The sequence below is a fragment of the Eptatretus burgeri genome, chromosome 5 (assembly GCF_056783735.1).
Source record: "Eptatretus burgeri isolate ZD-2024b chromosome 5, Ebu_testis_v1, whole genome shotgun sequence".
Taxonomy (NCBI): domain Eukaryota; kingdom Metazoa; phylum Chordata; class Myxini; order Myxiniformes; family Myxinidae; genus Eptatretus; species Eptatretus burgeri.
The window spans coordinates 76,675,384-76,693,585 of NC_140965.1; the positions used below are offsets into that span (position 1 = coordinate 76,675,384).

General features: G+C 39.8%; 1 protein-coding gene across 3 annotated transcripts in view; it reads left to right on the plus strand.

The window, feature by feature from the left end:
- The window catches only part of LOC147026737 (polypeptide N-acetylgalactosaminyltransferase 18-like), a 350,743-nt gene that overhangs the window by 173,012 nt on the left and 159,529 nt on the right, over positions 1-18,202 (plus strand). For all 3 annotated transcript variants that reach the window (XM_085882500.1, XM_085882502.1, XM_085882501.1), the window contains exon 6: positions 6,059-6,173. In XM_085882500.1, coding sequence (XP_085738626.1) covers positions 6,059-6,173 — 115 coding nt within the window. The remainder of the gene's footprint in view (positions 1-6,058; positions 6,174-18,202) is intronic.

Here is an 18,202-nt window from a genome sequence, read left to right on the forward strand (position 1 = left end):
CAATAATGTTTCCTGCCATTATTATAATTAAACATACCTAGTCTCGGGGTGAATTTGTACTGGTGTGATCATTCTTTACAATTAGGGGAAGTCTGTTGAGGACTAATTGGTAACGGTAATTAACACCGTACATCCAGACCATACCATGTGTCTACTCGGCTCACATGGCTGTTAATTAGAGGTAAGGTGCATGGATTGATGGTGGGGAGGGGAGGGGTTGAGGAGGGCAGTAAAGATCATGGTTTTGGATTGGAGATGATCTGAGATGGTGGTGAAGAGCAATCTTGAAGACCTGGAGGGAAGAATGAGATTGAAGAGAATGTGGAAATTGGTTCCACAGGTGGGAAAAAGAGGAACAAATGAGTGGCAGTGAGCAGTGATCCTGGATTTAGGGAGCTTCACCAGAACGGAGTTGATGATGGACTGTCTGCACCCTGCAGAAATCTCGGCAGGACAAATAATGGAAAGAGCAGAGGCTGCAAGACCAGAAAGGAGGTGGTTGAAGACAGAGAGCACTGACCTGTCTGCGATGGGAAAGTGATAGGCTCATAGACTCAGCTTCGTCGTGGGAGATTCCAATGATGTTGAAGGCCATGGTTTCCTTGGCATCAAGTGGAGCAAGGTATGAGGCAGGGGAGCCAGTCCAGAGGGGAAAGCAGCCAACCCATCAAGCTGCGAATGAAGGCCTTGCAGGTAGATAGGAGTTCAGTTGTGCCAAGGAAGGTCTTTTACGATGGAGTATGCCCAGTCAGCGACTGGCTTTGGAAGCTAACTTTGAAATGTGGTTTGCCAAAGAAAGTTTGAATCACTAAACCTCCTCAAGAGGATTTTTAAGAAAGTAGATGAAGTGGTGGTAGATTCGTGGGGGGGGGGGGGGCGGGGGTGTGAAATGGTCCTTTCAGACAAGAGAATGACGTGATATTTGTCTAGATTAAAAGACATATTCCAAGTGTTTGAGCAGCTTGTCATTTTGTCAAGGACTGAAGAGTTGGAAGAGACTGCAGCCTGACTGAAGGATGAAGAATGTCTCGGTAGATGTGACAAGGATGAAGAATGTCATGGTAGATGTAAGAAATGGCATCAACAGCAAATAGATAAAGGGTGTTTCATTTTCCAGAGTCCGAGAGATCATTAGTGAGATCAGGAATAGGACTGGGCTCAGGACACTCACTGCCTTGGGACACTCCAGCCTTGACAGGGAGAGGAGATTAAAGGATTCTGTTGAGAGATATACGTTGGATAAGAGAGTAGAGGAAGTCAGGAAGCCATGTGTAGCGTTAACCTTGGATGCCGCAGGCAGAGAGTTTGGAGAGCAAAGCAGGATGCCCGACCGTATCGCAAGCACAATACAGTCATGGCTAAAAATATTGGCACTCTTGCACTTTTTTCAAATAATGCACCATTTTTCCCAGAAAGTTGTTGAAATTAGAAGACCTTTTTGGCATCCAAATATGTATTTCTTTGGTTTGCAGTGGAACAAAAGACGAAAAAGCTGAAAAAATTACTAAATCTTTGCTTGTTCCACACAGAAATCCTAAAATTTGCCCGACCAATATTATTTGAACCTTTTCGAAGTTGTTAGCAATAATTAGATTTCAAGCAGGTGATTATCCTTTACTTTGGAATTGAAGTCACCTGTGGTGAGTTGCAGGTGCCTGCAATAAAGAAATCACTCATTCAACCAGTTTGAATTGAGAAAAGGAGTGATTCTGCTGTTTTGTCTCACTGTGTTTACCGCGATGAGCATGGAGAAAAGAAAGAAAACCAGATAATTGTCTGAGGAGGTCAGACACAAGATTGTAGCCAAGCATGGACAATCTCAAGGCTACAAGTTTATCTCTAGAGACCTTAATGTTCCTGTGTCCACTGTATGCAATGCTATCAGGAAGTTTAAGGCCCATGGTACTCAAGCCAACCTCCTTGGACATGACCTCAAGAGAAAACTCGATCGAAGATTGCAGTGAAGGATTGTTGGAATGGTGGAGAAAACACCTCAATGAACTGCCAAACAGATTCAAGCTGGCCTTCACACACAAGTTACAACCGTTTCAGCTCACACCATCCATCGCCAACTCAATGAAAGGGGGTTCTATAGGAGGAGAACCAGGAGGACCCCACTGCTGAGAGAGAGACATAATAAAGCCAACTGCAGTTTGCCAAAACACACCTGAACAAGCCAAAATCCTTCTGGGAGAATGTCCTGTGGACAGATGAGACCAAATTAGAGATTTTTGGTAAAGCACATCATCTCTACATTTACAGAAAACAAAATGAAGCCTTCAAAGAAAAGAACACCTTCCCTACAGTCAATCATGGAGAAGGTTCAGTGATGTTTTGGGGTTGCTTTGCTGCCTCTGGCACTGGGTAACTTGAATGTGTACATGGCATCATGAAATCAGGAGATCTCCAAGGCATTTTGGAGCACAATGTTCAGCCCAGTGTCAGAAAGCTGGGTCGTCATCGAAGGTCATGCTTCTTGCAGCAGGACAATGACCCCAAACACACTTTAAAATGCACCTGTGAATGGTTCAAGACAAAACCCTGGACTGTTCTGAAGTGGCCAACAAGGAATCCAGATCTAAATCCCATTGAACACCTGTGGGGAGATCTGAAAATAGCAGTTTGGAGAAGGCACCCTTCAAATATGGGAGAACTGGAGCAGTTTGCACAAGAAGACTTAGCCAAACTGCCTGTAGAGAGGTGTAGAAAGCTCTTCCATGGCTATAGGGAAGCGCTTGACTGCAGTTATTTGTCCAAAGGCTGTGTTACCAAATATCAAGTCGAGGGTGTCAAGAATTTTGTCAATGCCATTCATTTTTATTTTCTGATTTAAAAGGATATATTAAATTATGAATCAAAAACAAAGGTTCTGTAATAGTAACACTGAAAAAGGAATTGTGGCGACCAAATGCTTTTGTCAATTTCAACTTATTTTTGACAAAATTGTGATATTTTCGAAAAAAGTGCAAAGGTTCCAATATTTTTAGCCACGACTGTATATGCCCAAAGAGACTGCCCTGATCTCATGTATGACATTGAGGGGTTCCATCCATTGTTGGGTGAGTAGAAGCATCATGTCCAAGGTAGAGTGAAGTGGTCTGTATCTAAATTGATCATCTGAGATTAGACTGTTGGAGAAAAGGAATTCTTTCATATTAACTGCAATGATAGATTCCATGACCTTGCAGATGATTGGAAGTAAACTAATCGGTCTGTAGTTAAGGTGATCAGTTTTTGCACCTTAATGGAATAGAGTGATGTTAGCTGATTTCCAAGCAGATGTAAGATGACCGAGGGCAAGTGATAGGGTGAAAAGGGCAGAAAGAGGATGTGCAAGAGCAGCAGAGCAGGTTTTTAGGACACGGAAGCTGATGCCATCCAGTCCAGTAGCAGAGTCAGAGTTGAGATTTGACAGAAACTTCTCTACCTTATCAGGTGCAAAAGACAGAGCCCAGGAGCAGTTGGGTATGACTGGGAAGGGTGGGTGCAGAGAATGAGGGGTTGGGGATACTATATTTCAAAGTAAACACAGAATTGAGGCATTGGCCTTCTCCTGATCGCGGTCGGCTGTGGAGCCATTTGAAGTGAGGGAAAGGATGGAAGGGGAGCATACACCAGAGACAGACTTAACAAGGCACCACCAGGTTTTAATGTAGGAGACAAGTTATTTTTGGAATGCACTGAGATTGCTTTCCAGGAAGAGAAAGCAAGTTGTTTCAGAGCAACTGCCTCACCACAGGATTCAGTGTACATGGGTAGGAAGAAGGGTAGAATAACTGAAGATGAGATGGGATTAATCTGTACATAAGAAAGAGCAGGTTTATGTGAAAGAATTCCCAGGCTGAGCTAACATCAGAGGCAGTAGATATGGGAGACCAGTCCAAAAGAGAGATGGCTGCTTGCAGTTCCTGCCAATCTTTTGGAGGGAATGTGTTGAGGGGGATGCCTGGAGAGGGTGGTGTGCAGGGGGAAGCTTGGCAAGGGTAAGGTGATGGGGAACGAGAGGGTTGCTGCTGATTTATACTAATTCCATTATCATTATTCCATAACACTGTTCCAATCAAGGATCTGTCAGAGTAAGTCGTTTGTTCCATGTCTCTACTGGTATGGGGATTTAAACTGCCCACAGACGTTTATAAATCATAATAAGTGAGAATAACCACCTATTTTAAGTGGTTATTGGATAAAGATAACCACTTAAAGATAACCACCATGGATAAAGAAAAATACTGTTTTGTGGAAGGGGGGGGATCCATAGCTGGGCTGTGGTAATGTAGTATAGTCTGTGTGTTTCGAGTAGGTAAAACTGCCATGTAACAGGGATCTTTCAGAGTAAGTCGTTTGTTACACGTGACACCGAGGAGGCAGCATATGTAATTTATAGACAGGGTAGAGATTAATTATGTGTATGCAAAACCTTTTATGCCTGGTGTTGGCTTAATGGTTGGCACGGTGGGCTTGGGATCCTCGGGCCTTGAGTTCAAATCCTACTTGGCTTTGAATTAATACCAGGTGGGGTTGACTTATCCTGTCATTGGGGTTGACCTATCCTGTCACCATTCTGAGGTCAGCAAAGTGAGTACAGATTGCTGGGATGATTGAGCCATTCAAGTATCTTGTGTTGGAGTGGTGACCTGTCCAGGATTGTGCCAAATAGCCCAGGACACTGCTTCAGCAGCATTAATGCTCTGTACAGAGTATGGTCCCAATTAATTTTTTTGGGAAAACATCTTGTTTGTGGACGAGACGAGGTGTGGACTTCCCATCGCAGAAGCATGTGTGCGATGTGTACAACTATGCCAATTATGATCTCTCTGGCGAGTGTGTGACAGCCATGATGGTGCAGTGAACTGTAGAGCCCAGAAGAAAATATGTATGTTTATTTTTATAGGAGCCACCCCCATGGGCGGCACCCAAGAGGGAGACTCCGCCCAGGAGAAAGAGGTGCATGACAGTTGACTGGTGTAAACGATAGAGGAAGAGTCGAGATGAGAGAGACCACTGGAGTTCCCACCAGGAGAGGCTCATGTAAGAGATAACTGAGTCAACCAGGAGAGAACAGAGAGGTTCGTGTGGAAAGGAGTACTGAGACCTTGCTTGGAGGAGAAGCCTCGTGTGGGATCCTCCAAGCTGGGAACATCCTGTGTTTTTAGAGGGCCAGGAGGACTCTGTCTAAAAAGGACAAAGGGGATCACATGGCCAGGTTGAAGTCCTACTCATCACTAACCCAACTCCTGGCCGCTTTACTTTGTCTGGGCACCATTGTTACTGGCTCTCATCATGCACCTGGTCTCTAAAACAGGCTATGTTGTGTTGAACTACGTCCACACTGTGCATCAGAGAAAAGCGAAATCCCGCCTGAATTACTGTGTTGTTGTGCAAGTGAGATCTGTGGTGCTTAGTGGGTGAGGATTTGAACTTTTACTTCTCATCCATTGAATACAAGTTTGCATATTCCCATTCTCCTCTTTGTGTCTTTTGACTCGCTTGGTTTGTTCTGTTTATCACAGCGTATTGTCGACCCTCTTCCTTGTGCTTTTCAATATAAAAATAAATCCTTTAAAAGGTAAGAAAGCGTGTTTCAGCCATCTGCTTTCCATATGAGTTTGCCATCGTTTTGTCGATTTGGGCAACCTTAGGGAATGGCAAAGAAAAGTAATATTTAATGCAGTGCATCTTTAAAGCCAGTTTCGGTCGATCCGCCCAGCGTTGGTGTTAATTGGTGTGGACACGACAATACATTGTTTTGTTTCTGGTATTGAAACCATATCTCACTAACACACCTGCTCTTCCTATTGTTTAGAGGTTGATTATGAAATGATGACTTGAAGCACAGACAAAAAAAACACAAAAACATGCTTTTCAATTATTTAAGAGAAGTTTATAGAAATCTGAAATTAAATTTGAAAGACATCCTATTGTTTTAATTTTTGTTTTTTTTTAATTTAAAACCCATTTCAACAGCTTTATAGAACATTGTGCATTTTTGAGTTTCAAGATCCATCAGAACTTAGGTGTTGCACTGATCATAATGCAAAATAATTGCTTTTCTTTGTAGGAGCCCATCACTCATCGGATGCTTCATCGTTGATCGCAAATACTTTGAAGAGATTGGCCTTCTAGACGAGGGTATGGAGATCTATGGAGGTGAAAACGTGGAGCTGAGCCTCAGGGTAAAAGGAAACATCTTTGTCTGGCTAGCATGCAGTACAAATGGTATTTGTATAGTTTTCAGCTTGAGGACATTGAGTGGATTCAGCATCAAATTTATTGGATTTCAAGCAGAATCAAGAACAGTTCTTTAAGGCAAAGGTGTCTGTTGTGGCTTGAAATAATTTTGGACACGATGTCAGCCTCTTCTTCTTTGTGCAGAAAAGTTGTTATCTCACTTTCATGATCCGAATAAAGGGTAATCAAGTTGGTTATGAGCTCTAGACTCTAGAGAATAGTTTTGACAAATTATATTCTGGGGCACACGAGTTTATTAATACTGCTGGAATTGTGACCTCTCTGTTATGATACATTTTCAGAGATGAAAGTCATTACAGCTCTTTTCACAAAATATAGCCCTTGCCTTGTAGAAGTTTCTCCTTCAACCATCCTTACTCACTTTAGATTTCATTGGCTACACATTGTGGTTGCAATCCACCAAAAAAAAATATGTAAAAACAATAAAAAAAAACAATCAAACATTTTGGACAACCATCATCTGTTGCCATAAGTAACAGCAGATTATTGATCACTCACGATAACTTACTGCACAAATATTGACCACAAACTTGGATTTATCAGTGCATGTATTTCCTGTTCCCATTCTGTTCATTGTTTGTATAAGGCACACCGAATGTTTCTTGTTTCATTTGAGGCACATTCATTTCATCAAACTTATGATCATTCAGTGAATGGCATCGGCTATTGAGACGACGTTCATAGGAAGGTTGACCGTTATTGTTTTGCGACCTTTATTTCCTTGCTTAACCTGGAATTATTGAATCAAACAGTGATTCAGAGCTACCAAAATATGAATTCTCAGAATTACCAGGATTATTTGCCAAAGCTTAAATCAAAAACATTTGCACATGAAACAAATCTGTTTGACTTTCGCAGCTAATGGTAACGGTCGGTGATGTAATGAGAATGAAATTAGACAAAACTGCCTCAAAGCTGGATTTCTCCATGCACAAATATTTCTTATTTAGCATTTTCACAACTTTATAAATGGATGCTGTTTGCAGGATTATCCAGAGAAGACTACTTCATGTTTGCACTACTTATGCCCAGCTTCAGAGAACTGATTTTCAAGTACAATTAGGAACAAATTGCCTCTATTTAAATGTAAATGAGTGTACAGACTGAGCCAGACTGATTAGTTATGGCCAGGGATGTATCTGATTGATAGTTTTAAAGAATAATGTGTCAAATTTCACGCATGAAAACAATTCACATAAATTCCCCATGGTGTCTAATCATTATTAGTCTCCACTTTGTATTTGATCTGCCTTTGGAACTGGTCTAGACTCCAGACTGTTGAAATTTTGGCCTTCTCATTAAGAATAAATTATCTTGAGTGGACTGCTGCCTCAGCAAACTATGTTTCTCAACTTGAGAGTGAAAGCACTGCTAACTACAAACAATCGCTTAGGTCGAAGCTCAGTTTTGCTCTTTTGACCATTGAGTGGTTTTCACTGGAGACGATGCGGGCAATGCTGGCCTGTCGTTGACAACCTAATTGGATCTTTCTCAATTTTTTTGATTTCTCAATGTATCTTTCTCAATTTTTCTGGATAATATCAGACAACATGTTAGGAGCCATCCATTTATTATATACTTATAGAGAGGAAAGAAAGCCTGGTGTTGGCTTAACGGTTAAGATGGCTGGCGAAAGATCTTAGGGCCTTGAGTTAGAGCCCCTGTCACGCTATTGAAATAACACCAGTCGGGTTGACTCTGCCTGTTATCTTTCCAAGGTCGGAATAATGAGTACCAGCTTACTGGTAACAGGGGCACGACATCAGTGGCACAGCTGCACTTCCAGAAAATTATGCAAATAGCAGGCTGCATACAAAGTGCAAATAGCAGCCACAGGCTGCATACGAACCAACAAGAGAGGAAGTACTAAATTGAGAAAATTAATGTAGATAATTGGAAGAAATGGGAGATAGATAAGAGAGACTTGAAAGACATGCTCCATTTTAAAACTATGTCTAATCAATTTCAGATCAGCAGATTGCGTCACAGCTGATGTCTGGCTGTTATAGGGGGATTGGCTGGTGTACTGTACAATAATGCAAACTCATCTACAAGAAGGTTCTGTTCTGTTCTTGCGCATGGCAGCTTGTCTGCCAGTTAGCTATCATTTCTTGGAATCATGGCTGTGCCACTGATGCTGTGCTCCTCTAACATTACGCTCATACTCATTTCGCTGACCTCAGAAGGATGACAGGCTGAGTCAACCCCATCTGCTGTTAATTCAGAAGCCAACGGGGCTTAAACTCAGGGCCCTAGGATACTAAGCTAGCCACCCCAGCTGCTAAGCCAACACCAGGCTTTATAAGAAGAAGGTAGAGAGGGTTTTCTATAGCACCGGAGAGGTGGCTTATTTAGATCAGACAGGCACAGATCAGGGGATAGGTATAAAAATATTTCATAGGCCTTGAATATCCCTTGGAGCACAGGCAAGACAAACATTAAGAAGTGGAAGGCTTATGGTACCACAAATACCTTGCCTAGATCAGGCCATCCCTCCAAACTGGATGACCAAGTAAGGAGGAGATTGAACAGAGAGGCCACAAAGAGGCCATTGGCAACTTTGAAAGAGCAACATGCCTTTATGGCAGACTCGTCACTGTGTGCATGTGACAACAATATCCCAAGCACTTCACAAGTCTGGCTTGTGCGGTAGGGTGGCAAGAAGGAAGCAATTACTCAAAAAAGCTCACCTTGAGTCCCATTTGAGGTATGTAAAACACCACTCCAGAGATTCTGAAGAAATGTGGCAAAGAGTTTTTTGGTCTGATGAAACCAAGATGGAACATTTTAGCCTAAATGCAAAACCTTACGTTTGGTGCAAACCCAACCCAGTACATCACCCAAAGAACACCATCCTCACTGTGCGGCATGGAGGTGGCAGCATCATTTGCTGGGGTTGTTTCTCATCAGCAGAGACTGGGGCACTTGTGAGTATAGAAGGGAAAATGGATGTAGCAAAATACAGAAAAATCCCAGAGGAAAACCTGCTGCCCTCTGCAAGAAAGCTGAAATTGAGAAGGAAGTTCACATTTCAGCATGGCAACGACCTGAAGCACACAGCCAAAGCTACACTGGAGTGGCTCAGGAACAAAAAGATAAATGTCCTAAAGTGGCCCAGTCAGAACCCCGACCTAAATCCAATCAAAAATCTGTGGCATGACTTCAAGATTGCTGTCCATCAATTCTCCTCATGCCCCTTGACTGAGTTGGAACAGTTTTATACAGAAGAATGGGAAAATATTGTCCAATCAAGGTGTGAAAAGTTGGTTGAGACCTATCCCAACAGACTCACATCTGCAATTGCTGTCTAAAGTGCTTCCACCAAGTATTAATTCAGGAGGGTGGACACATCCAAACAACACAACATTGCATTATCGACGTTTCAGGGAGATGTTCATAAACATCAATCTTTATAAATAGCTGCCAATCGTCATGTGACGGATGGAAAAAAACTTTGGCTCTGTAATTTAGAAAACATGTTGATGCAGTAAAATGCTCAGAAATTGTGTGTTATCAAATATATATTACCCTCAAACTCGCAAATATAAACCATATCATCTATCTATAATTCCAGCAATCTGTGTGTGTCTGTGTGTCTGTGTGTCTGTGTGTCTGTGTCTCTGTGTCTCTGTGTGTCTGTGTGTCTGTGTGTCTGTGTGTCTGTGACCGCTGTTTCTCGACAACCACTGGTCCGATCTAATTGAAACTTGCCAGATATATTGCTGGGGACCTGAGGATGTGCCTTTTCAAGGTTTGATATTAATCGGACAAGTGCTTCTCAAGTTATGGCCATTTATTTACCAAACCAATGACAAGACACGTTGTTGTGTGGGCGTGGCCGATGGGGAAGGGAAGCTCAGCCGCATTCCCCATTACGGGTTACAACGTATGGGCTTCCGGATAATGATGACTTCGTGTGTTCTAATAATTTCTCGATTTCTTATGCGCATTTATAGATAAACACAATGCCCCAAGTTATGATCGTTTTCATATTAGACGGTGTATAAATTTCGGTAACATCAGAGTGCTTGGTATGCTCTGAACCAGGAAGTCAATTTTTTATCTCTCTCTTCTCTTCTCTTTTTGTTTTTCCTTGCCACGACATTGCGAAAAGGTAAAATACGTTAGCACTAATTGAATAATTGGGTATTAAAACGAAATTGCGAATAATCGTAACTGCGAATAATATGTGAACTTCTGGGCCACACACGTACAGGCACGCGAGAGCGAAGAAACGGCCTGTGTGGTTGTTGTTTGTTGCTTGTGGTTTGAATGTTTATTTATTATTATTATTATTATTATATTTTTTTTACGGGCACATACTAGTCTTTGTAAATCATGTCCCTCTATGTTGTAGAAATTGCCGACTGTACATCACAATCGGGACACGAACTGTACCGCTATCGACTGTAGGGTGCTCGGCAAGTGGTGTAAGCACTCCCATGAAATGGTTGATAAGGAACGGCTGGCCAGGCTGTGGGTGCATACCATATAGGATCCCTTTAACTTTAAAGCCTGTCTTCACTACGCCTGCAGCAGTTAAAGAAATTAAATGAATTTGTTCAAATAATGACTTTAGCCACAAAAGAGTTTCTGTTTAATGTAGAACAATCCTTGAGACATTGCAAAGTTTAATCACCCATGACATAAACATTGCAGATCATCCGCCGCGTTGCCTGCTCGTCTGTGCACGCATCAAGTGGTACATTTGAAATGTCTGTTTTTCTCCAGATTTACTTTGATTCCCTGTAGAGCATCTCACACAACCTACGAAAATATAGACACAGATCTGGCAGATGCTATGGACAAGCAGTCCCTCTGGGGGACAGGGCGTGAGGTCTACCAGTCAATGCATTAAATCATATAGCTCAATGAATCTTGTTAATTTTGGCACATTCCTAAATCTCTTGTTCACTCGAAATAATTCTCCAAACAGTAGAAAAAGTTAAGTTTATTGCTTTGGAAGTTTCACATTTTCTTGTGTATATATGGAGAAGGAGGAACCATCGTCTTGCATGCTTAAAGTAAAGAGCTATATTGTCTTAGTTATAAGGCTCATTATTTCTTTACATTATTAGATTTCACCCCAGATTTCAACACTTATTTAGTCCGGACGATATCTGATCATCAAAGCCGAAATCATATTTCGATGATATGCTTTAATTAGTCCGTGAAAGTAGATCGTGGAAAATTGCATAATATATTGCATGAAATCACTCCAAGCTCCTGATTTCAAAAGTATAGTACTTACAGAAGTGATGTATACAGCGATTTGTAGCAATGATGAACAGGAATTTGATAATATGAGTGAGGAAAGTGAAGAAAAAAAATGTTATCTTGAAGAAATTGCTGTGGCCTGTTAGAGGACAAGGCATGGTTGAGTAGGGCAAAAAACATTGTGGCTTCAGACCACAATGAGGTCACCTTAGTAAAAATGGTGAAAAATAGGAAGAAAAAAAATATGCAAAAACTTTTTTTTCTTATATTTTTCTATTTGAATTTCTTTTTAGATCCTCGTGGAGGATCTCTAAGTCTTACTCATATTGTTGTTATTCATCTTCTTCTTGTGGACTTTTTTGTTTCACAGCCAACAGTTTTAATCGAAATGTCCTGAAACTTGGCATATACGAGGTGTGTTAAAAAAGTATCCAACCTTAATTTTTCGTGCGTAAACAAATGAAGCTAGGGAGGCGTGGTTTGGTGCACGTATGTAGGCGATCCTAATTCGTATGCGTGAATATTTTCCCGCCTGCAGAAGCTGTCAGTCGCTGACAGACCGCCGATGAGTGAGGAAGTGTAAGTGAACACCGTCGGATTTTCGTTAGTGACAAAATGACGGATCACTGTGGTCTCATCGCCAGTGATCACTGTGTTGAAGAAGTTGGGATCGCTGTTCACAGTCTCCAGCATGTCCTGTGCGATCTCCAAACGGACTTGCTTCTGCTCGATCGTTCGCAGCTTTGGCACGAACTTCGCTGAGATTCTCCTTAAGCCCAAATCCTCAGTCACAATGGAATGAATGGATCCAATGCTGACGCCCACCTCGTCTGCAAGTTCTCTGATCGTGATTCGACGATCCTGCATCAGCAGGGTCCTCACTTGGTCAATGACGATCTCATTTTGGGATGTTGAGGGCCTACCAGAACGTGCTTCACTTTCCACTGATGTGCGACCATCTTTGAAGCGGTTGTACCACTCTTTTATCTGCGTGGTGTCCATTGCTTCGTTCCCGAAGGCCTGTTGAATCTTGCGGATTGTTTCTACTTGGGAATTGCCAAGCCTTACACAAAATTTGATGCAGTAGCGTTGTTCAAGTTTTTTCCGTCATTTCGTCCAAAACGAAAATCCGACGGCGCTCACTTACACTTTCTCACTCATCAGCGGTCTGTCGGCGACTGACAGCTTCTGCAGGCGGGAAAATATTCACGCATACAGATTAGGATCGCCTACATATGTGCACCAAACCACGCCTCCCTAGCTTCATTTGTTTACGCACGAAAAATTAAGGTTGGATACTTTTTGAACACACCTCGTATATGTGTAAAAATACCCTGCGCAGACAGTAACCATCTCCGATTTTGAAAATTCCTCCGAGAAAAAAAGTTGACGTCTTAATATCGCCGCTAATGGAAATCGCCTGTACCATTATCTCCGAAACAAGGCAAGCTGTTTGAATTTTGTTTGCGGGAATCAAGCCGGGCATTCGCACAGATAATTTATCGCAAAACTGATACATCAGAATGACGTCATATTCGTTTTTATGACGTCATCATTAAGAGGACGAGGATCTTAGCTCATTTGAGCTTGTTTTTTTTAAAATTGTGAGTTTTGGAACACAAAAAGGGGAAAATAGGAGATAAAAATATATTTTAAATTGCAACTTTTGGAGCAAAAAATGGGGGACAAAAAATAGAATAAAAAAAAAAAACAACCGGTTTTGGAACAAAAAGAAAAAGAAAATAAAATAGGTGAAAAATATATCATAATAGCCAGTTTTGAACAAAAAAAAAATAGGAAATAAATAGGAGAAGAATATTTTTTAAGTAGGCAGTTTTTGAACAAAACAAATAGGGAAAAAATAGTGAAACCACTTTTGTGAAAACAGCAACCAATTTCATAAACAACAAAGTACTGAAAATTAGTGTAAAAATAGCAGCAAATTTGGTGTAAAACAACAAAGTATGGGGAAAAAATAGTGAAAAAAAATAGCACAGCAACCACCAAAATCTCAAAAATAGTAAAAAAAAAAAAAACAATAGGAAAGGAAACCTATCTTTTTGCTATTTTTGGGGGAAAAAAATAGTTTTAAAATATCACTGAAATACCAAAAAATAGAATAAAAATAGGGGGGGAATTTTTTTTTTTTTTGCTTGTTGCAAATTGACTAGGGAACCCAGGATATGCCGAGAGAGAGAGAGAGAGAGAGAGAGAGAGAGAGGGAGAGAGAGAGAGAGAGAGAGAGAGAGAGAGAGAGAGACAGAGAGAGAGAGAGAGACAGAGAGAGATATATATATATATATATATATATATATATATATATATATATATATATATATATATATATATATATATATATATATCTTCTTCTTCTTCTTTCGGCTGCTCCCGTTAGGGGTCGCCACAGCGGATCATCCGTATAATCCGCATTGTGATTTGGCACATGTTTTACGCCGGATGCCCTTCCTGACGCAACCCTGGTCGCCTCTTACGACACAGGGATAATATATATATATATATATATATATATATATATATATATATATATATATATATATATATATCTTCTTCTTCTTCTCCTTTCGGCTGCTCCCGTTAGGGGTCGCCACAGCGGATCATCCGATCCGCATAGTGATTTGGCACATGTTTTACGCCGGATGCCCTTCCTGACGCAACCCTGGTCGCCTCTTACGACACAGGGATATGGTACACCTATTTTAACCGGGGTATACACCGGCCCAGTATACTGGTACTCATTTCGCCGACCTCAGAAGGATGACAGGCTGAGTCAACCCCCTGGTGTATTAATTCAGTGGCCCAACGGGGCTTGAACTCAGGACCTTTTGGATCCCAAGCCGCTGCCCTAACCACTGCGCCAACACACCAGGCTATATATATATATATGGCTGGCGATGGCACCTGATGAAATATATAATTAAATAAGGCTGTTAATTATCTTCAAAAAGGGTGTTTTAATTCATCCAAACACCCAATTGTCAGTCATGCACTTCTTTTGAGTTTTCTTAATATACAAGCAAAGTTTCAGGCAGCTGAGTTTCATGGCTTTGGAGTTATGGAGGAGGCATGCTGACACACACACTGACATTTATTACTATAGATGTGTATTTGTATGAGCCCATACATTATATATGTATATTTGTATGTGTATATATGTATATACAGTATATATGTATATACAGTATATATGTATATATATATGTATATATCATATATATATATATATATATCATATATATATATATATATATATATATATATATATATATATATATATATATATATATATCATATATATATATATATATATATATATATATATATATATATATATATATATATATATATATATATATATATATATATATATATATATATATATATATATATATATATATATATATATATATATATATATATATATATATATATATATATATATATATATATATATATATATATATATATATATATATATATATATATATATATATATATATATATATATATATATATATATATATATATATATATATATATATATATATATATATATATATATATATATATATATATATATATATATATATATACCATATATATATATATATATATATATATATATATATATATATATATATATATATATATATATATATATATATATATATATTGGCTGGCATTAAGAAAAGTTAAAAGGCTCTGGATGCAAGCCTGGTGTTGGCGCAGTGGTTAGGGCAGTGTCTTGGGATCCAAAAGGTCCTGAGTTCAAGCCCCGTTGGGCCACTGAATTAATACACCAGGGCGTTGACTCAGCCTGTCATCCTTCCGAGGTCGGCGAAATGAGTACCAGAAGACTGGGCCGGTGTATACCCCGGTTAAAATAGGTGTCCCATATCCCTGTGTCGTAAGAGGCGACCAGGGTTGCGTCAGGAAGGGCATCCGGCGTAAAACATGTGCCAAATCACTATGCGGATCATACGGATGATCCGCTGTGGCGACCCCTAACGGGAGCAGCCGAAAGAAGAAGAAGAAGAAAAGGGTCTGGATGTTTAAGTTTTCTCGAGAACAATGAGGACTTCTTGTTACTCGAGGAGAAAGGAAATATTCTTATTATTAAACATTTAAATTGTGTATTGAGAAATAAATATAGTGTTGGCATTCTTGTACTATTTTGAGTATCTCATTCCTAGAACTTTTGGAATGTCCCATTTGTCTGTTAAAAAATTAAACTAGAAGGGCACGTCGTAGAGCGCATAACTCCGCCATGCAATGCCTGATCCACGAGAACATATTGGGCCCAATACATTTTTGAAATATCGTTTTTAACCCAATCTCTCAATGGTGTAGAATCACTTGAAAATTGTCAGATTCGGATCTGTCACACACCCAACATGTCCACCAAGTTTCGTCCGAATCCATCCACAATTTTTCGAGATATCGTACTCAATATAGTTTTTGGCCCGATCTCTCAATGGTGAAGAATCACTTTAAAATTCTAGTAGCTGGATTCGAATCCAGATCTTCACCAAAATCTAATCAGTTCGTCCTTGTCACACACCCATCCTGCCCACCAAATTTCATCTGGATCTGTCTACAACTATTTGAGATATCCTGCACACAAACAGTCAAACAAACAAACAGACAGAAAGGGGTGAAAACATATCATCCTTCACCTTTGCTGGCAGAGGTAAATATGGCATACTTGTTTCAATGATTCATCATTATTTTTATCTGAGATAGAAAACAGTCACAAGTATTGGTGAGTTCCACATAACATCCCTTGCTGTGTTGTTTATAGCATCACAATTTTGCTTGTTGACATACAAGCAAATCGCTGTTACACTTTTATACCCTCGCTGTGATGTTGCAACATGCACTCATCCTTCCTATCAAATATCAATAAAAACAAACAATCTCTTCTATGTTTAATGAAGTGTGTTGCAAGTCCCCAGCCTCTGGAGGTCTTGCTGTTGAGGCACAAGAAAAATAATTGGTCCAATGCATAACACAACAAGGATGTGTCTCTTAAAAACAGGTCACATCAATTATTTGTTCATCACAGCTTATCTCAGAAATGTTTGGTCCTGGTCAATTTAATTCATTTAGAGTACTGATCAACGACTCACCTTTTCATTTCTCACATAACAGAATCGATGAAACATTGTTGATTCTCTGGTTTCAGGTATCTAAAATACGTTAAAGCCTGAAACATCAGTTATTCTCTCTCGATTTCCGATGCACTTGCCATTATATTATACTTTTTTCCCATTACATTGTGCTCATACCTATAGACAGTGTCATTTGTTCAGAATTCTAAAGATTATGGTGAAGAAAAGGTAGAAACAGTTGCAGATCATGACAAAGTTCTCAAATGATGTCATTCCATCCTACACAATGTGAAAGTACAAAATGAGTCATGAAAATAGAAGTGTTTTTGCTCCCAATGTGCCTTTATTGTGATTGGAAGTCACAGATTGCGCTTACACTGTAATTATCAACTCAAATTATCTTTTTTCGTCTTTCTCAAATAGTCTCATGTATTGAAAGTCAGCCCAATTACACACAGTCATTCCCGAGTTGCGATAATCACAATTGTTATTTTTTTTGAAACAATTGGTAAAAATAGTTGCCGTCTCTACTTATTTCACACTCGATGTTAAAACAATGTCACCTTTTGAATTTTAAAATTATTTCTTTCCTTGACTGTCTGGCATAAGGAATGCATATCAATCGTGCATCTTTTGTTTTACGTTCCAATTCTCTTAACGGTATAATCGGGTGAAACAATACTTTGCAGCGGTGAATTTTTGTGCATGACCAACAGAATCAGAATTTAAAGTTCCATCTCGATGTAGTTGTAATGTTGCATTTGCTTTTGTGCAGCCAGCTGTTTGGTTTTCCTTGGCACACCAAGGATTTATATGGCACACTCTGACCTGGTGGAGTGTGCACATTAACGATCATATATCGATCAAGTTCTCGTCTTCTCACTTTTGGAAGATAGTGATACATCCAAGCCTGCTCATTATTCGTTTTTGGTTTTCAACTATATTATTTTCTTCGGAAAAAAGACCGACGCCGCATCATATTAACTTCAAACAGCGTATTGGCAAAATGTTCGCAACAGCAAGCACAAAGCCTTTTAGTGGGGCAACTTAGCTAAATATAGCAGAACAATTGCACATTTTGTGAGGAAAGCACCAAATTTGGCACACTAGTAGCCTATCATATTCTGAACAGATTTGGATATTGGGCCATCTCAAATTCAGCCGCTGATGGCTGTGGCAGCCATTTTCCACTGCCATCAAAAATTTGGAGATGGCCCAATATCCAAATCTGTTCATAATATGATAGGCTACTAGTGTGCCAAATTTGGTGCTTTCCTCACAAAATGCGCAATTGTTCTGCTAAGTTGCCACACTATTTGGACTAATTTTTAACATCTTGCTGTACCCATTTCATGGAAAGAATTGAACAGTAATTTCTTGTATTTTTTTTTTTTATGTCCACCGTCCTGTCCACTCTTGTTTTTCACACCACTGTCTGCTTGTTTGCTTCTGTGTTTGTCAAAATCCCCTCACCCTCTGTTGTTTCACTTCTCCACGAACATTGGCTTTGTAGAAGAAACAGAGAGCACTCTAGTTCGGAAATCAAACAAACCCAAATTATATGTAAGATCGTTATCCAAGTGCACATCGGCTGCTAACCTTTACAC